This window comes from Sceloporus occidentalis, unplaced genomic scaffold, assembly GCF_023333645.1.
Source record: "Sceloporus occidentalis isolate IW3139 unplaced genomic scaffold, rSceOcc1.0.p SCAF_3, whole genome shotgun sequence".
NCBI classification, from domain to species: domain Eukaryota; kingdom Metazoa; phylum Chordata; class Lepidosauria; order Squamata; family Phrynosomatidae; genus Sceloporus; species Sceloporus occidentalis.
In genome coordinates, this window is record NW_028316983.1 from 125,991,420 (window position 1) to 126,002,720 (window position 11,301).

The following is an 11,301-nucleotide window of genomic DNA, read 5'->3' on the forward strand; positions in this document are numbered from 1 at the left end:
CCAAGCCACGGGGATATTCAGAGTACTCTTAGACTAATAAGTATTCTAAGAGCACTTTAGCTCACTTTTCTTTGACAAAGATGTCAAACAATCTTCCAACTGCACTGAATACTATTAGACCCAATAAGTGTGAGCTGACTGCTAAGTGATCCGCTTCCTTCACCTGAAGCAGCCAAAATATTTATTTTTCAATATCTTTTTACTCTTTGATATGAGTGTCTTTTATGTTCCTTTATATTCTTGCTAGGAAACAACTTCATCACAAAAATGACTCCAGAAAGCAGTTAAGTGAAACTGCTAAGAAAGAATAACCTGTGAAACAATGTGTTCAAATTCTTCAGAAGAGAGCAACCTGAAAATGAAAACCTGTCAAATCTATATATAAGTCGGACACCCACAAAACATAACTAAAATTTCAAAAGCAAGCCATCAGCACCAATTGCAATTATATACAGCTTACAGAATCAGCTTGACAAAACATCTACTAACAATCACAGTATTTTTTAAAAATGTATCTACCAAATGTGACATACTGACTGTACCACAGGCACACAGTGATTTAACCATTTACTGTACTGCAGTTAATCACAAACCTTAATAAATGAATAGCTAATTGACTTCAGAGCTGTACTAGAATTCCAATGTTTTATCATCTCAAAAGCAACACAGTTTCACTATACAATGGTTTGTGCAGTTTTATGGTTGGTTCATGCTCCATCCCAACAACATGTTCATAAAGCAAGATGGTACTAGTTAGCACCATCTAGGATGAGCCAAAGTCAAATCCCCTCAAGATGAATTTTTCCAGTTCTGCCCATTCATATTACTAAGTAGATGAAGCATAATGATTTTAATTGCTTGTTTGAGGATTAAGATACCTGTTCCTTTAAGGACTATCAACTCCACAACATAAAGAGAACAGGAGCAGTGACTGGAGACAGCCAGAAATACTCCACCATGCTGTACTGCATGTAGCCCATTAATAGCCCAAACATCACATCTGTTACATTGTGTCTGCCCAGCATAACCCGAGAGATTCCCACTATGAACACCCAAAGCACCACCAGTACCCGCAAAGGGACAGCTAGTACAAGATGATGTAGAATAAATCTGCAGACTAGTGCAGCTCTGGTAGCGTGGCCTGATGGAAATGAATATTTGTCCACGGAGACAGTGGCGAACATGTCCATCTTGTTGTGGGATGGGCGCCTTCGTTTTACCAGTCCTTTTACTGCTGCCACCAAAACAAGATCGAGCACCAGAGCTGTGAGATAAGATAAAGAAAGAACTTTCAGATATTTTAAAGAGCAACACTGTAAACAATGAACTTTAGAGACTAACAAATATATTGCACCCTGGACTTCCATAAACTAATGCTCACATCAGAAGCAAGGAGGCTTAGAGCACAACATTTCACTTAGCTTTTTTTGGAAGCCACATAATTCACTGCTGTTTTCACATCAGTATTATAGACAGGCAACTACACTCTCAGGTACTACACTCTTACAGTGTTGCTATTCCACTTTAACTGCTCTGGGTGCATCCTACTGTATTCTGGGATTTGCGGTTTAGGGAGGGACATTTAGAATTATCAGCCAGAGAGCTCTTAGGCCTCATTGAATTTCAAACCCCAGAATGCAACAAGAGGCAGCCAGAGCAATAAAAGTCAAATAGCAGCACTATAAGAATGTAATGCGGTAATCTATTTATATTACTTTAGGTTTGGGGAGCTATTATTATGATTACTAAGAAATTAAATCATAATAATAGCTCCTGAAATCTAAGACAATTTCAGAATGGGGGAGGGCAGCTAAATCAGATTAGGGGTATGTGTGTGTGCAGAATTCCCATAAATATCAAATAAGAGAACTAAGAGTCAGAAAAGGTGTTACAGTCATTCAAACTGTGTGGTGTCTCTTGGAAGATACTGAGTTACAAAAGCCAAGGAGCACAACTTCAGAAGAACAGTATCAACAAGAGGTTTTTCCTTTTCTTCTTAGCATCCCATTTAGAATTAAGATTATCCCATTAAGGTCAGCATTAGGTTCCTAAGCAGCTGTACAGACTGACCAAAAAGATTGGCATTGGGTTGGAGTGGTTGGGTTGGAGTGGAGGCATGGCGACTGCACGCTGCATGCCACAACTCCATCCCCAGCTGCTGGGAAGCCACTGGACTGACCAGACGGCTGGCGGATCTACAGCATTTCTTCAGTACAGCATTTAGACACACTATGCCAAAGAAACGGGGGAAAGCCACCACCACGATGGCAAGGTTGGCTTTTTGCCAGCTCCAAAAGGAGTGGCTTTCTGCCGCTTCTTTTGGAACCAGCAAATTGCCAGATCAGGGCCGCAGCATGTGGTTGCTGTAGCCCTGATCCGGCGCTCAAAGGGGCGGCAGCAAGCCACTCCTTTGGGGTCATCTGTTTAGGCTCTTAGTGCACTAAGGACTACATCAAACCTTTCCCTCATGGAGCTTCCATATTTCAATGAAAATATATCTGAAACACTTTCTAATCTTTCCTAGTCTTTCTAGAAATGGAAAACCACAACTCAATATTAAGTAAGACACAGTAAGTATTAATTCTGGCCACTTTGTTGTACCAAACACATTTATTACAATCCAAACAGTTTAGGGGAGATAATCACACATTTCCAAAACAGACAAGGGTATCTTCTAAGGCTTTGCAGACATTTTTATAATGGCAGATACTTTTCCATAAATGGCACATTAAAGAAGGATGAAAGGAGAGTAGAATAATAGATAGATAGATAGATAGATAGATAGATAGATAGATAGATAGATAGATAGACAGACAGACAGACATTACGGTCACAGACCAGCATAGGTAGAATATTAGTTTACCTATTTCTCCCTGATATGCTGCAATGGACATCACAGACAGAATCAAATGACACAAGGAATAAGCAGTAAGAGAAATAAGGAGCCCAGCCAGGGAAAGAAAAAAACACTTACCAAAGAGCAAGTTGAGCAGCACCTCACGGCCTGCCGAGCTACCACTTCTACAAAGCCCATACAGAGTGCCAGCTAGCCAAGGAATGCCATGTCCAGAGACCTCTATGACTATCATGAGAGGACGGGCACTGCCCCAAGAAGAATTCTCTCCAGCACACACCCCAAGCTTTTTAGATGCCCAAAGATCAATGGCCAACAAAGACCGCAGGGCAATATCCACAAAAGATGGGTTCAGTTTCATGCAGTCTTCTTCTGGCAGAGCCTGTGGGGGGGCCTGGTTGGCTGAACAGTCCCTACGACGAGATGGACTTTCTGGAGGTCCTGGGGTCCGTGAACTTGTCAGTGATAGGAATTCCAGCCTGTTGCCATGAGCTCGTCTCTCATGGTTACTCTTTGGGCTACTTCTGGGGCTGGGCATAATGTGCTGGTGCAGCTGATTTGCTGGAAGAGGAAAATAAGTTTTAATTTATGGGTAAGTTTATTCTGTTCACATAACAAACGCAATAAAACCTCAATCACTGATTATAAAAGCTATACCACAATTTTAAGTCTATGCAGAAATCTTACTGAGTTAAATGAGGCTTAGTGATTGTGTGACTCAGGGTGCTGAAAGTGTGGTGTCCCAAGGTTGTTTTTGAAAAAATCAGTTTTACCCCCAAATACCTTCAAAGTAATCTAAGTGGTGAGACAATTTGGCATACAGAGGCCTTCTTTCTAACTTGAAAAAAGGCTTCTCATGACTCTGAGCCCAAATTACACAGAAAGCCAAAAACATGGCAATGTTTAGGAAGAAAAAAAGATTTCTAATATTTTTTCAGGGGTGCTGGCAGTGGTAGTCCATGGTGAGGAAACAATGGTAATGGATGATGGGAGCTGCAATCCAAAGATAATACACATAGGGAGCCACAGTCACTCAGCCCCGCTGCATAAAATTGCAGCCAAATCAATTAAGTCACAACAATATGAGAAGTGCCTACTTTTGTGCTTCAAAAATTATTTAAACTGGCTTAAAAACATTTGGTATTTGGAGAAAGAAAAATCTGTTTATCACTACATCACTGTGTCCAGTAAAAAGTTTCCCAACTCTATGCACAAGCTATGCAGTTTCCATCATTCAACAAACAGTAACCAACTGGCATGTTTAAAATCCTAGCTGAGCAACACAATGTAGGGAGCAGTTCAACTGACATGGTGTAGCCCATGAGTGTGTCAATTGTACCACACAAGCAAGCAATTTGATCTGGAGCAACGAAATTGAGCACTTCCAGGATTTCCACAGCACATTTCTAATCTTTATGGCAACAAAGATAACCCTTGGAGACATTGCCTGAAGAAATGTCAGAAGCTGGTAGAAAGCCGAGTAGAAACTGAGGTCTTCCAAGATTAGATTTCAGTGTCCTGCAGTTTTTTCAGCCTCCTTTGATTAATAAAAAGCAAAATCATGCAAAGTAACACAAATTTCAGTAACTTACACACATCAAAAATTTAACTGCATGCTTGTATGTTTTTTAGCTTTAAAATGCAGAATATGCAGAACCCTATACTGTAGTTTTCTTGTGCTATTTCCAACCAAGCTTTAAAGCTGAAACAGTAATTTTAATTTAGGGTACAATTTGCATGTTGGACCTTCCTATCAAATTAACAACTCACTAGACCATATCACATCCAGTCTTGCATGTTTGGTCTTAAATTAATGAAACAGGCTCAGAATATTATTTTTACAATAAAATAGATAGGCATGATCTTTCTTCCCTCTAAATGATCCATAAAATTACTTTGTGATGCCCCTAGATATGTCAGGTTGGTTAGCTATGTGATTTTAAAAGTTTCTTGACTAATTTGTGTTCACTTACATACGACAACACTTCACCATCTCTCATCCTCCAAATCACCATTGCATATAGCACTTCATGAAGTGAGTAATAGTACACAAAAGCTTATGCTACGATAAATACATTAGTTTTTTAGGTGCTATCAGGCTCCCTGCTGATTTTGCAGCAACAGACTAATATTTCTTAGTATTGTATGTACTTGCTGCCTTTTCCCCATCTTTTCTTCAGTGACTTCAAAGAAGAGCACATGGCTCTACTCCTCTATGTTATCCTCACAATAAACTTATGTAGGTCAAGCTTTAAACGAGAGCCAGTGAGTTTCCCAGCTGGGTGGAGACTTGAGTCTGCATCTCCCAAGTCTCAGATCAAAACTAACCACTTGAAAATTGCTAAAGAGCTAGTTGTTGTTGTTAGCTGCTCTCAAGTCAATGTCAACCCATGGTGACCCTTTGCATGAGACACCTCCAAGCCCCCTTAGAGTTATAGGTACAGTGGAACCTTATTATACGCGGGGGATCCGTTCCGGATCCCTCCGCGTATAAAAAAATCCGCCTATGCTCGAGCCCCACTGTTTCCAATGGGGCTCGTGTGCGGCGGCGCGGCAGCACGTGAGGCGCAACGGGTGCGCACACCCATTCAATTGAATGGGACACGCTGCCCCTTCCGCCCCGCGCGCGCCGGCGGCTTTGAGCGCCTATGCTCAAAGCCGCCTATAAAAAGACTGCGTATGCGGAGGCGCCACTGTACTACTTAATACTCTGCTGTATCAGTACCCCTCACAGAGAGGCTCTACATCCCTGGAACAGGAATCCTCAGGGGCACTTAGCCCTACAAAAATGGTCTGTGGGTTATGCTACCGCAGGTCCCTTCAGCAACTTGCTCTTGTATAAAGAATGATTAACTTCAACCCCAGCAGAGACATTGCATTTCCAGTCTGGAGTTTAGCAAATAAGGAAAAGTGCCTTTGCCTCCACACGGTAGAGCAAGTAACAATAGCTATAGCAAGTACATTTCTATACTGCTTACTGATGTATGTACTAAGTGGTTTACAAAGTGTAAAGCTAATTGCCCCCAACAAGCTGGATACTCATTTTAGCGACCTATGGAAGGATGCCAGGCTGAGTCAACCCCGAGCCCATGGCTGGTATTGAATTTGAGTGAGTGGCTGCAGCTGAGGCATTTAACCACTGTGTCACTAGGGCTCCTATAAGTACAGCCCAAACCTTTCTGGAACCAAATTCTTACTTAAGGAAGAAGGTGTTCCAAGAAGAAGTAAACAGCTAAGCTTTTCTTTCTCTTTCTCTTTCTCTTTCTCCCTCTCTCTCCTGTGTGTGTTTGTGTAAACACGGGCCAAGAAACTATTCCCTTTGAGGAGAAGCTTAGGGAGCTGGGTATGCTTAGCCTGGAAATGAAGGTTAAGAGCTGATATGACAGATGATTTCCGGTGGTAATGACCTCCGGTCATTCTGATGCAAAGATGGCGCCAGGGCGATCGCAAATCCATGGTTTAGATCCCTTCCAAAATAGTGGGGGGAAGGGACAAGAGATTCAGAGCTCCCCCCCCCCCCAGGCCTAGCAGTCAGGACAGAGCCTCTGGGCTCCGAAACCCAAGCCCTGGCCCCAGCCCAGCTCCCTTGGAACCCTGTTTCCATTGATAACTATGGCGTGTTACAGACGCACCTATAGTATGTCCTCAGGACGTACTAGGGTTAGGAAGGGGTGTCACTTCCTGACGCCCCTAACCCTAGTATGGACTGGGTCCATACAAAATGGCGCTGCAAGGGCGCCGCCACAAGGGTGCCGCCATTGCTATGTCACCACTGCGCCGTCTCCAAACGAGGCGGCGCAGAAGTGATGCAACTGCGCTGCGTGAGAGCGCCTGGGGCGCTCTTTCGGCGGCGCAGGAAGGAGCTCCGTTTTGGAGCTCCTTCCAGGATTTGTGTCACGGGCGCACCCTCTACATGGCTGCGCCAGCGACACAAATGAGAAAGGGGCCGAGTGGGCCCTTTCTCTTGGTCCCTGCCTCCATCGAATGTCCTTGGAGCACGAAGCCCCAAGGACACCCCTTTCCAGGGTGCGAGGAAGTGGCCTTTTGCCACTTCCCTGCAGCCTGGAAAGCGGCGGATTGAGGCCTCAGAGGCTGCTGCAATGGATGCAAGCTACAGGAAAAGAGATTATACCTCAACATTAGGAGGAACTTCCTGAGAGTAAGGGCTGTTCCACAGTGGCACACACTCCTTCCTCGGAGTGTAGTGGAGTCTCCTTCCTTGGAGGTCTTTAAGCAGAGGCTGGATGGCCATCTGTCACTGGGGATGCTTTGATGGAGAGTTCCTGCATGGCAGAATGGGGCTGGACTGGATCAGGGCCCTTGTGTACTACCTTACATTTCTGTGTTGAATTAAATTTTGTTAGCTTTGGCCCTGCTTTCTAGTCTGTTCAGGTCATTTTGAATCTTGATCCTGTCCTCTGGGGTATTAGCTATTCCCCCTAATTTGGTGTCATCTGCAAATTTAATAAGTATGCCCCCAATTCTGTCCTCCAAGTCATTGATAAAGATGTTGAAGAGCCCTGGGCCCAGGACAGAGCCCTGTGGGACCCCACTGGTCACTTCTCTCCAGGATGAAAAGGAGCCACTTTAAGGTAAGGAGGAGAGAGATAGTGGGAGGGAAAAGGAGGAACCCAGGAGAGAGAGGGTTTAAAGGAGTAGGAAGAGGGTCCAGGTGCTTCTCTATTGGTTGGTCAGAGAGGGGAGGGTGCGCGCGCAGCGGGCGTTGGCTCAGAGGGGCCTCGCTGGAAGCTGCTGGGGGCGGCGGGGGTCACGGGCGCGCGCTTTTGCGCGCGCCCGTGACCCTCGCCGCCCCCAGCAGCTTCCAGCGAGGCCCCTCTGAGCCAACGCCCGCTGCGCGCGCTTTGCCAATCCCCACCTCACTCCCCCCTCCCACCCCGCCGTTACCTAGCAACCGAGTCAATTCCTCCCCGGCTCTTGCTCTCTCTCGCTCTCTCTCGACGCTGCTAGTCGGCTTCCGCTTCCGCTTCGGAGCCGTAGCAAATGCTGAGGGAGGAGGAGGAGGAGAAGAATAACTCTAGAACAGGGGAGACTAGGCTCCCCCTCCCTCACGGTCCCCCGCGCCTCCATCTTTCTTGTGTGTCCCAGATGGAGGAGGCATCCTGTCCTGTGTGTGCCCAGCCTGGGCTTTTTCAATAAAACAACATTTAAAAAAATGGATTTTAAATAAATAAACAAATAATAAAATGAAGTTTAAATAAATAAATAAACCAGTCACGTGTTTGTTGTTGTTGTTGTTGTTGTTGTTTGTCGTGTGTCGCTTGCCACCCCTCTGAGTCTGAGAGAGTGTGACTCCAGTGGGTTTTGCCATGGGACCAGCTGGGGTCTGAATCCTGTTCTCCAGACTCACACTGCACTAATAATAATAATAATACTCTCCAGACTCACACCACTAATAATAATAATAATAACAATACTCTCCAGACTCACACTGCACTAATAATAATAATAATACTCTCCAGACTCACACCACTAATAATAATAATAATAACAATACTCTCCAGACTCACACTGCACTAATAATAATAATAATACTCTCCAGACTCACACCACTAATAATAATAATAATAACAATACTCTCCAGACTCACACTGCACTAATAATAATAATAATACTCTCCAGACTCACACCACTAATAATAATAATAATAACAATACTCTCCAGACTCACACTGCACTAATAATAATAATAATACTCTCCAGACTCACACCACTAATAATAATAATAATAACAATACTCTCCAGACTCACACTGCACTAATAATAATAATAATACTCTCCAGACTCACACCACTAATAATAATAATAATAACAATACTCTCCAGACTCACACTGCACTAATAATAATAATAATACTCTCCAGACTCACACCACTAATAATAATAATAATAACAATACTCTCCAGACTCACACTGCACTAATAATAATAATAACAATACTCTCCAGACTCTCACTGCACTAATAATAATAATAATAATACTCTCCAGACTCACACTGCACTAATAATAATAATAATACTCTCCAGACTCACACTGCACTAATAATAATAATAACAATACTCTCCAGACTCACACTGCACTAATAATAATAATAATACTCTCCAGACTCACACCACTAATAATAATAATAATAACAATACTCTCCAGACTCACACTGCACTAATAATAATAATAACAATACTCTCCAGACTCTCACTGCACTAATAATAATAATAACAATACTCTCCAGACTCACACTGCACTAATAATAATAATAATCTCCAGACTCACACTGCACTAATAATAATAATAACAATACTCTCCAGACTCACACTGCACTAATAATAATAATAATACTCTCCAGACTCACACCACTAATAATAATAATAATAACAATACTCTCCAGACTCACACTGCACTAATAATAATAATAATACTCTCCAGACTCACACCACTAATAATAATAATAATAACAATACTCTCCAGACTCACACTGCACTAATAATAATAATAACAATACTCTCCAGACTCTCACTGCACTAATAATAATAATAATAATACTCTCCAGACTCACACTGCACTAATAATAATAATAATACTCTCCAGACTCACACTGCACTAATAATAATAATAACAATACTCTCCAGACTCACACTGCACTAATAATAATAATAATACTCTCCAGACTCACACCACTAATAATAATAATAATAACAATACTCTCCAGACTCACACTGCACTAATAATAATAATAACAATACTCTCCAGACTCTCACTGCACTAATAATAATAATAACAATACTCTCCAGACTCACACTGCACTAATAATAATAATAATCTCCAGACTCACACTGCACTAATAATAATAATAACAATACTCTCCAGACTCACACTGCACTAATAATAATAATAATAATACTCTCCAGACTCACACCACTAATAATAATAATAATAACAATACTCTCCAGACTCACACTGCACTAATAATAATAATAACAATACTCTCCAGACTCTCACTGCACTAATAATAATAATAATAATACTCTCCAGACTCACACTGCACTAATAATAATAATAATACTCTCCAGACTCACACTGCACTAATAATAATAATAATACTCTCCAGACTCACACTGCACTAATAATAATAATAATACTCTCCAGACTCACACCACTAATAATAATAATAATAATACTCTCCAGACTCACACCACTAATAATAATAATAATAATAATAACAATACTCTCCAGACTCACACTGCACTAATAATAATAATAATAACAATACTCTCTAGACTCACACTGCACTAATAATAATAATAATACTCTCCAGACTCACACTGCACTAATAATAATAATACTCTCCAGACTCACACTGCACTAATAATAATAATAATAATAATCTCCAGACTCACACTGCACTAATAATAATAATAACAATACTCTCTAGACTCACACTGCACTAATAATAATAATAATAATAATACTCTCCAGACTCACGCCACTAATAATAATAATAATAATGTGTGGCATTTAGTCACTTAACAGATGATATATATATTCTATGGGTTTTTTAAAGAAAGAAAAATAGCATAATAGATGTTGTGAAAGGCTTCCATATTCACTCATGCACTAGAACACACACAGAGAAGTTGTACATTCAATCATCAGGCTTACAGTGCAATCCCAATGTGGAAATCTTCCAGCTGGAGGAGGTTAGTGTAAAGAGGAAGCCCCTCCGTCCTTGTCAAAAGGGCCCTCCTCCATTTGGACCCTGCGGGCCACCTTGCTTCTCTTGAAACTCCTAGAGAAGACCTAAACCACAGTAGGCTCTAGGCAGATGGCACCTGTACAGCATCCAAATTCCTGTTATTCTTGTGCCATATCCAAGTGAAATCATTATATCACAGGGCAGTTACACCTTAGCTGTACTAATTTAATTCCCCTCTCCATTGACGCCACGTTGTCATGGGGGGAGAGGCCTGCGTACCCTAATGAAATTGTGAGCTATGCTGGCAGTGGTATGATAGCCACTGGTAGGGCCTCCCATGCCAGACAGGTCACAACCAAAGGGTCTGACCAAGTCTCTAGCTTTATGGCAACCATCCTAGGAGAAGGAAAACTCTAATCCCAAACCCAGGCAGATGGTGCTCGTCTAAACCTGTAAGGTCAACCATCTAAGGAAACTCTAATCAAACCTACGACCCAAGGACCTCACTGCCATTATCCATGCTTGTCAAGGCCTCCTCTGGTTTAAAGGGTGAGGCCAGTTCTGTGCACACTGCGCTCCACCAGAAATATCCATTGCACAGGCTCAAAGGATACATCCAACTTCCGAATTCCTTCCTGAATCTTCATTCACGAAGAAAAGCCAGAGAGAATTTAATTCTGTTTTAATGCCCACTTTTGTATGTTTTAATGGTATTTTTTTTTAATTTGCAAGCCACTTTTT

General features: G+C 42.0%; 1 protein-coding gene across 3 annotated transcripts; it reads right to left on the minus strand.

Moving 5' to 3' along the window:
* Positions 1 to 785: 785 nt before the first annotated feature.
* On the minus strand, positions 786 to 7,834 carry LOC149316724 (polyisoprenoid diphosphate/phosphate phosphohydrolase PLPP6-like). 3 transcript variants are annotated; one of them, XM_089516118.1, is made up of 3 exons: positions 7,760 to 7,834; positions 2,975 to 3,415; positions 786 to 1,264 (listed from the first exon to the last, which is right to left on the minus strand). In XM_089516118.1, exons 2-3 carry the CDS (start codon positions 3,390 to 3,392, stop codon positions 897 to 899), a joined length of 786 nt encoding a protein of 261 aa, XP_089372244.1. In that variant the 5' UTR covers positions 3,393 to 3,415; positions 7,760 to 7,834; the 3' UTR covers positions 786 to 896. The 3 variants fall into 3 exon arrangements, with proteins under 3 accessions (XP_089372244.1, XP_089372245.1, XP_089372246.1); XM_089516119.1 differs by lacking the exon at positions 7,760 to 7,834 and adding an exon at positions 5,907 to 6,113 and having other exon boundaries at positions 2,975 to 4,391; XM_089516120.1 differs by lacking the exon at positions 7,760 to 7,834 and adding an exon at positions 4,828 to 4,899 and having other exon boundaries at positions 2,975 to 4,391.
* Between the last annotated feature and the right edge of the window lie 3,467 nt (positions 7,835 to 11,301).